Raw genomic sequence first — 16494 nt, forward strand, 5'->3', positions numbered from 1 at the left:
TCATTCTTTCCGAGGATCTCAAAACCATAAAGTTCTTTACCTCACTCAGTCTTTCCTTCCCCCTGCAGATTACAAGCTTTTAAAACCCAAACATGGCAACACATAACCACCAATTCTTGATTTATCTCCTCTTCTCTCCTACTGTTTTCAGCCTTGGTATGAACTTTTATCTTGCACTATGAACTTTAGCCTATGTTTTTCAAGAAAAAGATGCAGGAAATATTTCCACATTATCTTCACCTTTAAAATGTTATAGTGGTGTTCACGTGTCTGCATGAACATTAGCATATGGGAGCAAAAAAATAATTGTAGGAATAGTGTGTGTACCTGTGTACTTTGGGCCATTGACTGTTGGAGTTGGAGAAATACTAATCACTGTACTGATCTTAAAAAAAAATTGCTGCTTGCAGAACAGTTGAATCATAGAATGTTATAGATGTTATAGGAGGACAAGCCTATTGCCCTTGTCTAAAAAAGCTATCCACTTAGTCTGACTCACCTGCTCTTCCCCCATACCTTTTAAATTTTTTCTTTTTCAAATATTTGAGGGAGAATCCATGGAATTTGAACCTTTAGCCCTTTCTCCTGAATGCTAGCGATCCTTTGATCTGCCTGTGTCGATGACCCAACAAGTTTGAGGAACTCACCCTCATTTCTTCCTCTCTCCTCATCACAGGCTCTCTAATTCCCTTTGAGAAATGGCCCATGGATAACTGAAACTGCCCGATTTTGCGTTTAAATCATGAGTGGAAATGGATTTACCAGTTAGCTACTTTGTCCCACTTTTATAGAACTAACATCCACGTGTTTCATGCTACCGTATCATAATCTTTTCACCCTCTGTGTTTGACATTGTATAGTCTGCACTGCTGAATCTGTACATGTGTTTTATTCTCTAATATACAACACCATATACAACAATGCTGTACACAATGGTACTAAGTCTTTTGGGGGAGGTGTACTTGTACATTTTCTTGTGGTTTTTTTATATATATATATTATAACATTGTAACTAATTTCTTTTTGAAAGTTAGTTAATTATCAGCCACAGATATCTTAGTAATTTTGGTCCTGAGCTCTGGCAGTCCACATATATAATTAAGGGCTTCTTTAGTATAATTGTGTAATATTGATGCTTGTCCACTGGAATCCTAATGTTTGCCACCAATATCATTGCAAGAATTGGTAAAGTTTTAGGTAACATCAGTAGTTTTCAGCATTGAATATTACAGCATTGCTGTCATGGCTGTTTGGCTATAAGGAATTCATTTAATTTTTTTGTAAATAAATTTAGCTTTTTGCTTTGTTTGTTACTTTCAGAGATTTTTTAGCAAGGGATTGGACTGCTGGATTAGCAACAGACAAGGCTATATTGATGAAAGAACAGCTGGAACTGAACAACAAACGGATCCAGCTTCTTGAGAATATTGTGTAAGTTTAGAAAACAAAGGTTCTGATGAAAGGTCACACCTGAAATATTAACCTCTCTTTCAGATGCTGACAGACATGTTGTACAGTTCCAGCAATTTCATGTTATTATTTCAGAATTCCAAGGTATGCAATTTTTCTTTTCACCGTCAAGAAATATTACACTCCAGGTTGGGATAAACCATTTTCCCATGAGTGCAGAGAAGGGAACGATAATGGTGTTGATTAGACAGGATGGTCTAGACTTTTTGATCCCCTTTGATTGGGGCGCATTTCTGGTGGTGGTGGGGTATCTTCTGCCCACCGTGAAGATGTACCACTGAACCTGGCTGAACCTACAGCCTAGGGATCATTTAAATACAGAAGGTGGGAGTCTCCGGCTTCTGTTGGGGAGTCCTCACAAAATGGGAATAGAGTCTTGCTGCTTCAGGCCTTGGAGGCCTGCCACAGCGTAGGGCTGGCGACAGTCTCCAAACTGACGATTTTTTTTAGTTGTTGTTAATTTTGACCCTTCCTCCTGGAGCATGTACAAGACAATGCTCTGATGGCGATAGCACAGACCATGCAGGTCCATCCAAAGCAACTTTCAAACCTTGGACCCACCTGGGCCCAACAAGTGTTTCTTGTGTCCATCGTTCAAATTATGCCAATAGGCTCTCTCATTAGCATGCTCTTTGCATATGCCTGCCTACATATGGGCAGGCGCATTCTGTGCGGTCGAACTGCGAAATGGAAAGAGGTGCAAAGAGGCAGAGATGCAAGATGGTGTGCTCCCAAGCACTTTTCTGCTCTCACCGATCCCAGATCCACCGAAAAATTGGTGGAGGCGGACAGGTAGTGGGATATATTAACAAAATCATTCTCGCTTGACACAGAGGGATAAAGAGAGAACTTGTATTTATATAGCGCCTTTCACAACCTTAGGACGTCCCAAAGTGCTTTACAGCCAATGAAGCACTTTTGAAGTGTAGCCACAGCTGTAATGTAGGGAAGTGTGCCAGCCAATTTGCACAGAGCAAGGTCCCACAAATACCAATGAGATAAATGACCAGATAATCTGTTTCAGCAATGTTGGTTGAGGGATAAATATTGGCCAGGACACCAAGGAAGGGCCCCTTCTCTTCTTCAAATAGTGTCACGGGATCTTTTATGTCCGACCTGAGAGAACAGACGTCAGAGCTTCAGCTTAACATATCACCCAAAAGACGGCACCTCCGATAGTGCAGCACCCCCTCACCACTGCACTGGGAGTGTCAGCCTAGATTTTATGCTCAAGTCTCTGGAGTGGGACTTGAACCACATGACCTTCTAACTCAGGGGTGAGAGTGCTACCACTGAGCCACAGCTGGCACCTTGAATACCCGCTGTACGTTTTTTTTTAAATCACTATCTATTGCACATCATGAATAAGAGGTAAGTGATGTTCAGGTGTGGTTCACTAACCGTTTGTCACACTCCAAAAAGCAACGACTTTCAGGAATGGTCCAACACACCACCATGGAGTGACCGGATGAAGGTCTGTGATCATAATACCTCATGTGGTGTGCTCCTGATTTTAATCATATCGCTGTGGGCATTTGCTAACTGGAGGCTGGATATTGCCCCCCACAAAGAGAAAAAAATAAAACTGTAGTAAAAAAGTTCTATTAAATAGTCCCATTCTAATAGGGCCCTTTGACTTGCTGCATAGAAGCTACGATAACCCTGTCAGTAATCTTGCCTCATCATAGCAGTCCCTTGCCTCATTTTGTTGAGGGTAAGAAAAGAAAAGATACCAGCATTGAATGGAGGCCAAAGGGTATTGAATGGGTAATGGAGAAGATGCTACAAATGGCACTCAGGGTGTTTTATAAGTACCACTGCTTTAAGACGACAATATGACCTCAATTTTTCAGATAATGACAGCATCTGAATCTCTCATTACTCATATGTAATTCACTTAGAAGCAAAACAACTTGTAGTTATGCTGTGATTTTAATAGAGTAAATATCGCAAGCGCTTCACAGAGGAGAAATAGGTGATGAGTGATAATAGAAGAGTTAGGAAAGAGGGCTAAAAGCATGATCAAAGAGATAGATTTTGAGTAAGCTTTCTAAAAGCTAGGAGAGAGGTAGTGAGATTGAGGGGATTTACAAAGGGGGTTTCAGAGAGTAGGGACCAAGACGGTTGAAAGTTCTGCCACTGATGGTGGAACAAAGATGGGGAGTTGTATAAGATGCAGAAGAGGCTAAAGTTGGAGGATTGAAGGGCACGGGGTAGAATATAAGGCTGGAATAGGTTGCATAAGTAATTTGGGACAAGGCCATGGAGAGAGTTGGAAATGAAGACTAGAATTTTGAATTCAATGTATTGGGTGGAGTAACCAATGGAGACTGGCGAGGGTGGTGAAAAGGGTGTTAGGGAAGTCTGGAGGCCACAAAAATGTGAATAAGGGTTTCAGCAGTGGTGGGGATGAGTAAGGGTGGAGGTGGATGACATTGCGGAGGTGGAAGTGGGTTTTGTTTACGGTGGATAGGATATGGTGTTTGAAACTCAGTCTTGTTATTTGTTAAGCTCCAGGTAATACATCAATAGATAAAACGTGAAAAACAAATGTGCAGCTGATCTTGCATTAAGTATGCAGCTCATTTATTTTGCACGTCGAGTGTAGCTTATATGATGTTTATTTGTAATATAAGCAGTTCTGTTTGTCATTGGTTTATTTGTGCTTTTTGCAGGAAACTGAAGCCTCCTGAATGTACTAAAGCCTCATTGACTGAGTGGTATGACTCCCTAAAATCTTTAAATCAGGAGATAGGTAAGCATATTGCGACTGAAGTGGACAGACATCTTCAAGGGCTTTGGTTTCATTTTGGTAGGATACTAGTTAATACAATCACATAAAATTCTCTGTGTGCTGTTAACTCATAAGATAGATAGGTTAATGAGTGCATTACTTCATGGGATAATGGCACCAGTACTGGGACAGGAAGGAGCTGTACTGCTGGGACCGACTCCACCTGAACCGGAATGGGACCAAAGCCCTAGCGGAAAGGATAAATAGGTCTGTGATAAGACTTTAAAACTAGTAAGATTGGGGGAGGAATCTGGAGAAATAACATAAGCCTGAAGATAAAAAAAATAGAAGATGAGAGTAAAAGTTAGACCAAGGTAAGGAATAAGTGTAACGTCAGGTAACAGGTATAGTATAAAATGACTGTTAAAAATAAATTGAGAGGAACAATTAATAAAAATGAATTAATTTGCCTATACAGCAATGTGCATAGCATCCACAACAAAACAGGTGAACTGGAGACAATAATTCATTGCGAACAGCCAGATGGAGGGATAACTGAAACGTGGCTACATAAAGAACAGAACTGGCAGTTAAATATTTATTTAGAAAGGATAGGGAAGGACGAAGGTGGGTGGGGTAGCTGTACTAATTAGCGATAACATAATGGAAGTAGAAAAAAGGGACATAACTAATATTAAGATGGAAACAGAATCCATGTGGATTGAGATAAAGGAGAAGAAGGGATCAATCATGCTAACAGGGGTATTGTACAGATCACCTAATAGTGGAAGGGAAGTGGAGGAAGAAATATGTAAGCAAACCTATGGAATTAGTAAAAGACATCGAATAATAATCGAGGGAGATTTCATTACCCTAAATAAACTGGCAAGAAGAGGTGGGGAAAAGGGAATGGATTTTTGTAGTGTGTACAGGACTGCTTTCTTACCCAGTATACAAGAGATCCAACAAGAGAGGAATCACTGCTGGATTTAGTAATGGAAAATGAACCAGAGCAGATTAGAGAAATAAGTTTAGAGGAACATCCAGGCAATAGCAATCACAACATAATGAGGTTTAAGACAATGATTGAGAAAGACAAAAGTAAGACAAAGACCAAAGTAATAGATTAAAAAAAAGCTAATTTTGAGGGTATGAGAATGGAACGAGGGAAGATAAACTGACAAACAAAGAGCTAGAACAGCAGTGGGAAATGTTTAAAAAGATGATCAATAGAGTTCAGGCGAAATATATTCCACTAAAAAACAAGAACAAACTAGCCAATAATGAAACACCATGGATGAATAAAGAGATAAGGGCACAATTGAAACTAAAGAAAAAGGCATACTCTTAAGTACAAAGACAATAAAGGAGAGGATGACAAAAGGGAATACAAAGATGGTTAGGAAAGAAGTTAAAAAGACAATTAGGAAGGCAAAGAGGAACTACAAAATTAAATTATCAAGGAATTCTACAGACACATAAATAACAAAAGGAAAATCAGGATAGGGATAGGGCCACTAGGGGGTACACAAGATAAACTCACATGTAATGACAGCAAAATGGCAGAAATATTGAACAATTTCTTTGCCGCAGTATTTACCAGGGAGACTAACAGGGTGTACATGACATTGAAAGAAGAGATCAAAAAAGATATTAATGCACTTAGGATAGAAAGGGGGGAGATAATTGATAAACTAGTCAAACCTAGAGAGGATAAAACCCACGGTCCAGATATATTGCATCCGCGCATACTAAAAGAAGCAAGGGAAGAGATAACCGAGGTATATATATATTCATTAGAAAAGGGAATAGTGCCAGAGGATGGCAGACAGCTAATGTTATTCCTATATTTGAAAAGGAAGATAGAACATGTCCAGGGAACTATAGACCAATTAGCTTAACATCAGTGGTAGGAAAGATAATGGAATCATTACTCACAGATGTAATAGAAAAACATCTAGAAACTGAAAATTTAATAAAGAACAGTCAACACGGATTTGTAAGTGGAAGGTCATGCTTGACCAACCTTATTGAATTCTTTGAAGAAGTAACAGGAAGAGTAGATAAGGTTAACGTAGTAGATGTAATATACTTGGATTTTCAAAAGGCCTCCGATAAGGTATCACATAGTAGAGTCATGACCAAGGTCAGAGCATGTGGAATCAGGGGGCAAGTAGCAGAATGGATAGCAAGCTGGCTACAAAACAGAAAACTGAGAGTAGGGGTTAAAGGTATTTACTCAGACTGGTGGAAGGTGGGAAGTGGTGTTCCACAGGAATCGGTGCTGGGACCACTGTTGTTCACCATTTACATAAACGATTTGGACTCAGGAACCGGAAGTACAATTTCAAAATTTGCGGATGACACCAAATTGGGGTATATAGTTAATACTGAGGAACACTCTGACAAAATACCAGAAGACGTTAATAAACTTGCAGAATGGGCTTGTAAATGGCAAATGAATTTCAATATAGATAAGTATGATGTGGTTCATTTTGGTAGGAGGAATAAGGTGTCCACAGTTTGGAAAATAAGAGTCTAAATGGGGTAGAGGAGCAAAGGGATCCAGGGGTACAGATTTACAAAACATTAAAAGTAGCAACGCAGGTTAACAAGGCCATACAAAATGCAAACAAAGTGCTGGAGTTCATTTCTAGAGGATTAGAATTGAAAAGCAGAGAAGTTAGGTTAAACTTACATAGAACCTTGGTTGGACCACACTTGGGGTACTTTGTACAGTTCTGATCTCCATTTACAAAAAGGACATAGAGGCACTGGAGACGGTGCACAAAAGATTTACAAGGATGATACCAGAGCTGAGAGGATATAACTATGAGGAAAGAATGAACAGGTTAGGGCTATTTTCTCTAGGAAAGAGAAGGCTGAGGGGTGACCTAATAGAGGTCTTTAAAATTATGAAGGGGTTTGATAGGGTAGAGGTAGAGAAGATGTTTCCACTTATGGGGGAGTGCAAAACTAGGGGTCATATATATAAAATAGTCACTAATAAATCCAATAGGGAATTCAGGAGAAGCTTCTTTACCCAGAGAGTGGGAAGAATGTGGAACTTGCTACCTCAAAGAGTGGTTGAGATGAATAGCATAGATGCCTATTAGAGGAAGCTCGATAAGTACATGAGGGAGAAAGGAATAGAAGGATATGCTGGTAGGGTTCATTGAAGTAGGTGGGTGGAGGCTGGTGTGGAGCATAAACACTGGCACAGACCAGTTGGGCCGAATGGCCTGTTTCTGTGCTGTAAATTCTATGTGAAAGGGATTTTAATTGAATATTTAAAGAATTAAAGAGATTTTTTTACTAAACTTTTTTTATGAGAAAGAATTCATTAATGCCAATCGGTCCGCGGTCCATGTGATAGTTTGTCACTGTTAGTTATCTCAACAACAACATCAACAACTTGCATTTATATAGCGCCTTTAATGTAGTGAAACTTCCCAAGGCGCTTCAGAGGAGCGAGTATCAAACAAAATTTGACATTGAGCCACATAAGGACTGGTGAGACATAGGTTTTAAGGCGCATCTTAAAGGAGGAGAGGTAGAGAGGCGGAGAGGTTTAGGGGGGGGATTTGCAGAGCTTAGGGCCTAGGCAGCTGAAGGCATGGCCGCCAATGGTGGAGCGAATAAAATCGGGGATGCGCAAGAGACCAGAATAGGAGGAGCGCAGAGATCTCGGAGAGTTGTAGGGCTGGAGGAGGCCACAGAGATAAGGAGGGGCGAGGTCATGGAGGAGTTTGAAAACAAGGATTTGAACTTTAAAATTGAGGTGTTGCTGTTCCGGGAGCCAATGTAAGTCAGGGAAGCATAGGGGTGATGGGTGAACGGGACTTGGTGCGAGTTAGGATAAGGGCAGCAGAGTTTTGGATGAGCTTAAGTTTATGGGGGGTGGAAGATGGGAGGCTGGCCAGGAAAGCATTGCAATAGTCAAGTCTATAGGTAACAAAGGCATGGAGGAGAGTTTCAGCAGCAGATTATCTGAGGCAGGGACAGAGACGGGTGATGTTACGGAGGTGGAAGTAGGCGGTCTTGGTGATGGAGCGGATATGTGGTCGGAAGCTCATCTCAGGGTCACATAGGACGCAAAGGCTGCGAACGGTCTGGTTCAGCCTCAGACAGCGGCCTGGGAGAGGGATGGAGTCGGTGGCTAGGGAACGGAGTTTGTGGCGGGGACTGAAGACAATGGCTTCGGTCTTCCCAGTATTTAGTTGAATGTCGGACAAGCAGTGTAAAAAATCAGAGATAGTGGAGAGAGGTGGTGGTGAGGAGTGCTGGATGTTGTCAGCGTACATGTGGAACCTGACATTGTGTTTTCGGATGATGTCGCCGAGGGGCAGCGTGTAGATGAGAAATAGGAGGGGGCCAAGGATAGATCTGTGGGGGACTCCAGAAGTAACGGTGTGGGAGCGGGAAGAGAAGCCATTGCAGGTGATTCTCTGGCTACGACTGCATAGATAAGAATGGAACCAGGCGAGGGCAGTCCCACCCAGCTGGACAACAGAGGAGAGGCGTTGGAGGAGGATCTCTGCAATTTTGTTTCAGATGTATAGATCAAGATTGAAAATAAATGCATGCCACATTTTGGGAAGAGTAATTTACTCCAGTATGAAGTTATACCATATACTCTACAATAGAGGGTCTTTAATAATAATACATGTTTAAATTTCTTTTCTCTCTAGATTCGCTACATATTCAATACATAGATAAATTGCAGGCATATTTTGAAAAACTCTATCATGACTGGATGATAGAAATTGACCGCTGTAAGGTGGGTACACGTGTTAAAGTGGTGCTAGGTAGGAGAAGGAAGGGTCCCCTGGAGAATGGGGAGGTGAACTGTTAGCAAGGGATTCAGACAGCTAATTGGACAGGCATGGTTCATGTATTACCTGTTCAGATTGGAGTCATTCTGCTTTGTATATAAGCGCACAGGTCTCCTTTTGTGTATGGAAGGGACGGGGAAGAATTTGACTTCAGTATTCAAAACACAGTGGCTGAGGCTGAGGAAGATCCTAACATTTCTCTTAACTGAAAATGAGTCTCAGTTTTGATTAGAAGCTGTGATTCACATTAGAAAGAGCAGAAAAGAGCAATACAATTGATCCCAGGTGTAAAGTGAATGAGGTATGAGGATAGGTTAGAGATTTTACAAACCAGAAAGAGAGTTAGGATGGACCTCATAAGAGTATATTAAATATTAAATGGTGCAAATAAACTGGGATTATTACTTCAAAGAATCAGAAGAAATTACATACCTTGACCAGAAATGAAAATGAGTGAAAAGTAAATTTAGAATAGATATCGGGGAGAGTTATATATTTAAATAGTGAAACATGGTTGGAATAATCTACCAAGCACAACAACAGAAACAAAAACACTGGGGCGATTTAAAATACAATTAAATACCATAATGGGAGAATCAATGTTTTTGGAATGAGCTTTGTTGAGCTGAATTACCTTTTCTTTTCCCTGACTTTTCTTACATTCTTACCCCAAAAGATTAAACAAGTGAGGATAGAGTTCTTAAAATAATGGACTTATATACTGCCTGTGGAAAGAAGGGCCAAATGGTCTTTCTCATTCCATGATCTTCCATGCTGCATTACAGTACATATAGTATGCACATGGTCTGCAGTATAACCAGGGGACCTGTGATTTCATAGTAAGAGTATGGGAGGAAAACGATGAAATGTTATTTTCTAAGCAAACTATTTCTCCCAAAATCTGATTTTACCTGAACTCCAAACTTGAATTTATCCCTTTGTTTAAACCCTTTGCTAAATGTAGGAGACATGCTGGTTAGGTGCAGGCAGCTGTGGTTCCTGCATGTCACTAACAAGGTAACTTGCTGCTGTGTGAATTTGTCCAGTAAAATGTGTAGTATTGTAACAAAGGATGACCACAGATTTGTTTGGTGTTACCATGTACCAATTAATGGCCAGTTTATATGGCACTGAACTGCTTTAAATAGAAGTGGTTCTGAATGTGTCTCTAGAATCTGCTCTGTTTGCACTACAGGGCAGATTTCAAAGCAGCGGTGGCCACACAAAAACCTAGCTTTTAGAGATAATACAGATGTCACATTTACTGCACCTCATATTTATTATGCAGTGCTGCTGAGGCTGAGTGAGCGGTGATGGCAACAGTGGCCATTCCTTAATTGTGGCAGTTTCCGATATTACTGGAATGTGGAAGTAGAACAGCCCGAATGCAGTGCATGTGATAGCCTCTGTCACTCCTTGGCTAGATCATAGTGGGTGGTGATGATGACTGAGAATTCTTTCATTTAGTCTTATTAGTCAGCTTTATGCAAGTGCAAGACCTTGGTTAATCACTAGAACAATTTACGGCCCAATTATATTATAAAATTACTTTAAGGATCCAATTCTGCCAAATGGCCTGTTTCTGTGTTGTAATTTCTGTGTAATTCTACAGTAAGATCACAGTTAGATCACTGTGTGCAGTCTATTTAATACTGTGGATACTGCCCAGTTAACATAGCAGGGTGGACTTTGCAGTGTTGGAACAACAGAAAATAACCGCATTCATAAGCTTGCACATCTACAATTGCTTTAAATTGTATACAGCAGTGTAGTGGTCATGGTACAGGACTAATAACCTAGAGGTTGCAATTTGTGAAAGTGAATTCAATAAGTATGGTAATTTGTAGGTTAGCACCAGAAAAAATGACCATGAAAGCTGTTGCTTGTAGTAAAAGCCTAAATGGTTCACTAATGTCCTTCAGGGAAGGGAACCTGCCTCCCCTACCCGGTCTGATCTACACATGACTCCAACAACAACAATTTGCATTTATGCAGCACCTTTAATGTAATAAAACATCTCAAGGCGCTTCAGAGGAGTGTAATCAGACAAAAATTGACCCCGCCCCAAAGAGGGAGACATTAGGACAAGTGACCAAAACACTTGGTTAAAGAGGTAGGCTTTAAGGAGGGAAGATTGGTGGAGAGGTTTAGCGAGGGAATTCCAGAGCTTAGGGCCTCGACAGCTAAAGGCACAGCCGCCAATAGCGGTGTGAAGGAAGTGGGGGATGGACAAGGGAGTAGATTTAGTCCCACACAATGTGGTTCACCCTTAATGCCCTCTGAAGAGGCCAAGTAAGCTGTAAAAAAAACAATTGCTAGAAGGCCCACCATCAGGAATAGGCAATAATGTGACCTTTCCAGATTTGCCCATGTCCTGAGAACAAATATTGAAAAAAGTGACTGTTTATAACTTTGCCTTCCCCATTAGTCCATTACAAGGTAATAGGTGAAAAATCCTGGTGTGCTTTCTTTGGTGTTTATAAGCTAGCCAAGTTACATGATATAATTTTATTAGTTTTCTTGTACAACAAGTTGCTGAACTGTGTCGGGTTAATTACTGTGTTATTTACAGTAATATTCTTTCTGTATATATCATGATTCAGGAGGAGCTCTTGAGCTTAGAGATGTGTACAAAACAAGAAGCCGAACAGCTGATAGTTTCTGACTTTCTTCCGCTTGTTGGCAATTTACAACGTCAGTTTGAAGAAAAGCAGTCAACTGTAGATGTAAGTCTGTTTTTTTTTAAACAGGCAGTAATACCAAAACGTTCATGGCAATTGAATATATGGGGAGACTGGGTGGTCCCTGTGGGAAACCACACACATGGCAGGGACTTCAATTTAAATCTAGCTCAGACTGAAGGGATGAAAGTCTCCTTTCTCTGGTGGCTATGAAATGATTTTGGAGCAGTTCTTGGTGAATTGTTATGCTGTGGGAAGGGACAGGAATTTTAATTTTCAAAGTTCTTGTCAAGGGCCACAATCCCAACCAATGTCTTTCTTGAGAGCCACTCTCATGAATACTGCAACACACTTCGGCACGGAGTAATGGGGCTCAAGTCTGTGCCTAGGATTCCTCACACAGTGAGTTGCTGATTTCAATCATACCACTGTGGGCAGTAAGCAATTCTCCACTGGAAAAGGGATAAAAAAATCAAAGCAATGGTTCTGTTCAATTTATTTTATTCGGGCCTTTTCACTTGCTATAAGGAAGCTGGGATAACCTTGCCTCCTAATAGCACCTCCTCCCCTTTTGCTGGAGGGAAAAAAAAAGAGAAGAAAAGATCATAAAATCTGAGTCCTGGCAGCATCCTGCAGCCAAGTAGGGTATGAATGGAGGCATATCTATCAAGAAAAGTAGGTAGAGGCAGGCAGTAACTGACTTCTGGGCCATATTATTTGTTGCCAATTTTCTTCCCTCCTGAAAGCATTGATTCCTGATGGGATATGTTTCTGTGGATGCCACGCACCCACCAGTACCTTGCAGAAGTGGGCATTCCTCTCATGTAAACCTTGTCAGTGGGCTATTCAACTAAAGGGGAGGGGGTGGGTCATCAGAGCCAAGCCCAATCCTGTCTTCACTTGACACTCGCACACATGCATTTTCCAGTGGGGGTTGCTAGATAGTGATCGAGAAAAGATACTTTGGCTGATTTTTCCCTTCCTAGTCCAGGGCTCTAAGGCCCTACTGCTACCCCGAATTAGATCAGCTAATTCAACACAGACCAGCAATCAAACAAGATGGCCTTCCTACTCTGTATGGCTAAGCTGCTCACTGCTGAGCCATTAGGGAGCCGACGTAGAGATCTTTTTAAGAAGAAATCATCAAATGGTGAAATGCCCGGAAGATGTTCTGAGTGTTTCCATGCGGTTACTGCAGCCTCCCTTATGTAACTTGTGTTCCATTTGTTCTTCATTGGCAGAAACACTTGGAGAGATTAGCCCAGCAAATGGACTTTCAATGTAAGATTTTATTTATGACTTGCAAGGAGGCTGCTAACCTGTGGGAGGTGCATGAAATGAACCTGGCTGACCAGGAACAACAGCTGAAAGAAGAACTAGACAAATGTTGCAAGAAACACGAAAAAACAAATCTGGTAAACAGAAGACCCTGGTGCTCAATGTGGAATCACATTGTGGGTAATTTGAAACTCACCGTTGGAGCGTAAAACCAGCGTTGTGAGTCAGGCACCCATTATAGAAACTGACCCGTTTTCCTTTCTAATGAAATCAACAGAAATCAAAATCAGGCAGTTTCTGTAACAGACGCCTGACCCGTAACACTGGTTATACAAAGAAAAGTACAAAGACTTCGTAACTGGTGAAATGAACTGCAAATGGAATTCATTGCATCAGTGTGACACATGCAGTTGCTTGGATTTCTGGATGTCTTGAAATACCAGGATTGAGTTATATTCCAAGATTTGATGACAAATCTAATAATTTTAAAAGAGATGTGTGTAATATCTGTTGACCGTACTTTATTAGCATATTTTTTCTCATCCTTTGTCCAACAGATATGAGATTCTTGCTATGTGTATGGATGAGAATGAGGACTGCAGGGAGGATGGGCAAACTGACCACGGCACTGTGGTACAGAAGGCCATTCAAGTGGGTGGAGTAAAAAGGAATGTGGTAATGGTAGGGGATAGTATAGTCAGGGGGATAGACACTGTTCTCTGCAGCCACGACCGAGAGTCCCGAAGGCTGTGTTGCCTGCCCATGCCAGGATTAAAGCTATCTCCTCGCGGCTGGCAAAGAACTTGGGAGTATGAGGGGGAGGATCCAGTTGTCGTGGTCCATGTAGGAACCAATGACATAGATAGAACTAAGAAAGAGGATCTGCTGAGGGAGTTCGAGGAGCTAGTATCTAAATTAATAAGCAGAACCTCAAAGGTAATAATCTCTGCATTACTACCTGAGCCACGCGCAAATTGGCATAGGGACAAGCAGATCAGGGAGCTAAATGCGTGGCTCAAAGAGGGTTAAGGGAGGAAGGGGTTTCGATTCAAGGGGCACTGGCAACAGTACTGGGGAAAGAGGGAGCTGTTCTGTTGGGACGGCTCCACTTCAACTGGGCTGGGCCGAGAGTCCTGGCGAATCGAATAACTAGGGCTGCAGATAGGGCTTTAAACTAAAAGGGGGGGGAGGGGTCAGGTGAGGGGAAATTTAGAAATCTAAAGAGAAAAGACAAGGCAATAGAGCAATGTGGTGATTTGGGTAAAGACAAGCAGAGTGTGACAGGAAGGGACAGAGAGATTAACATAAACAGTGAATCAACGAGTAAGATCAAGCAGGGACTAATGGTAAAAAGCTAAAATTAAAGGCTGTTTATCTGAATGCATGAAGTATTTGTAACAAGATAGATGAATTAGTGGCACAAATAGAGATAAATGGGTTTGATCTAACAGCTGTTACAGAGACGTGATTGCAAGGTACCAAGGTTGGAAACTAAATATTCCAGGGTACTTGACGTTTTGAAAAGACAGGTAGAATGGAAAGGTAGCCCTGATAATAAAGGATGACATAAGGACAGTGGTGAGAAAGGATCTTGGCTCGGAAGATCAGGAATGGGTGGAGATAAGAAATAACCAGGGGCAGAAAACATTGGTGAGAGTAGGTTATAGGCCCCCTAAAAAGGAGATATGCCGATGTACAGAGTATTAATCAAGAAATAATAGGAGCTTTTAACAAAGGTAATCCAATAATCGGGGGGACTTTAATCTTCATATAGACTGGGCAAATCAAATTGACAAAGGTAGTCTGGAGGACGAGTTCCTGGAATGCATTTGAGACAGTTTCCTAGAACTATACGTCGTGGAACCAACCAAGGAACAGGGTTAACTAGTAATCTCATAGTAAAGGATCCTCTGGGGAAGAGTGATCATAATATGATAGAATTTCACTTTGAGTTTGAGAATGACATACTTAAGTCCGAAACTAGAGTCTTAAACTTAACTAAAGCCAATTATATAGGTATGATTGGCGAGTTGTCTAAGGTGGATTGGGAAATTGCATTAAAAGATATGATGGTAGATAAGCAATGGCAAACATTTAAAGAAATATTTCAGAATTCTCAACGAGTATACATTCCATTGAGAAATAAAAACTCCACGGGAAAAGCGATCCCTCCGTGGCTAACTAAAGAAGTTAAGGATAGTATTAGATTAAAAGAAGAGACTTCTAAAGTTGCGAAAAATAGTAGTAAGCCTGAGTATTGGGAGAGTTTTAGAAACCAGCAACGGATGACCAAAAAATTGATAAAAAGGGAGAAAATAGAATGAGAGTAAACTAGCAAGAAATATAAAAACAGGTTGTAAGAACTTCTACAAGTATGTAAAAAGGACAAGAGTAGCAAAAGTAAACGTTGGTCTCTTAGAGGCTGAGACAGGAAAAATTAATAGGGATTAAGGAAATGGCAGAGACGTTAAACAAATATTTTGTATCTGTCTTCACAGCAGAAGACACACAAAGCATACCAAAAATAGTGGAGAACCAAGGGGCAAATGAGAGTGAGGAACTTAAAAAATTAATATCAGTAGAGAAAAAGTACTACAAATTAATGGGACTAAAAGTCGACAAATCCCCTGGACCCGATGGCCTACGTCCTAGGGTTCTAAAAGAGGTGGCTGCAGAGATAGTGAATGCATTGGTTGTGATCTTCCAAAATTCCCTAGATTCTAGAACGGTCCCAGCAGATTGGAAGGTAGCAAAGGTGACCCCACTATTCAAGAAAGGAGGGAGAGAGAAAACAGGGAACTACAGGCCAGTTAGCCTGACATCAGTCATTGGGAAAATGCTGGAATCCATCACTAAGGAAGTTGTAACAGGGCACTTAGAAAATCATAATATGATTAGGCAGAGTCAACATGGTTTTATGAAAGGGAAATCATGTTTAACAAATTTATTAGAGTTCTTTGAGGATGTAACTACCAGGGTAGATAAAGGAGAACCAATGGATGTAGTACATTTGGATTTCCAAAAGGCATTTGATGAGGTGCCGCATAAAAGGTTGCTATGCATGATAAGGGCTCATGAGGTTGGAGGTAATATATTAGCATAGATAGAGGATTGGTTAAAGGACAGAAAACAGATAGTAGGGATAAACAGGTCATTTTCAGGTTGGCAGGCTGTAACTAGTGGGGTGCTGTAAGGATCGGTGCTTGGGCCTCAGCTATTTACAATCTATATTAATGACGTAAATGAAGGGACCGAGTGTAATGTATCCAAGTTTGCTGATGATACAAAACTAGGTGGGAAAGTAAGCTGTGAGGAGGATACAAATAATCTGCAAAGGGACAGGGACAGAGACAGGTCAAATGAGTGGGCAAGAAAATGGTAGATGGGGTATAATATGGGGAAATGTGAGGTTATTCACTTTGGTAGGAAGAACAGAAAAACAGAATATTTTTTAAATGGTAATAAACTGTTAAATGTTGGTGTTCGGAGGAATTTG

General features: G+C 40.9%; 1 protein-coding gene across 2 annotated transcripts in view; it reads left to right on the top strand.

Moving 5' to 3' along the window:
* ccdc180 (coiled-coil domain containing 180) overlaps positions 1-16494 on the top strand; it is a 99968-nt gene that overhangs the window by 20192 nt on the left and 63282 nt on the right. For both annotated transcript variants that reach the window (XM_067969854.1, XM_067969855.1), the window contains exons 10-14: positions 1321-1431; positions 4146-4225; positions 8896-8984; positions 11643-11765; positions 12962-13135. In XM_067969854.1, coding sequence (XP_067825955.1) covers positions 1321-1431; positions 4146-4225; positions 8896-8984; positions 11643-11765; positions 12962-13135 — 577 coding nt within the window. The remainder of the gene's footprint in view (positions 1-1320; positions 1432-4145; positions 4226-8895; positions 8985-11642; positions 11766-12961; positions 13136-16494) is intronic.

Source organism: Heptranchias perlo, chromosome 31 (assembly GCF_035084215.1).
Source record: "Heptranchias perlo isolate sHepPer1 chromosome 31, sHepPer1.hap1, whole genome shotgun sequence".
NCBI lineage: Eukaryota > Metazoa > Chordata > Chondrichthyes > Hexanchiformes > Hexanchidae > Heptranchias > Heptranchias perlo.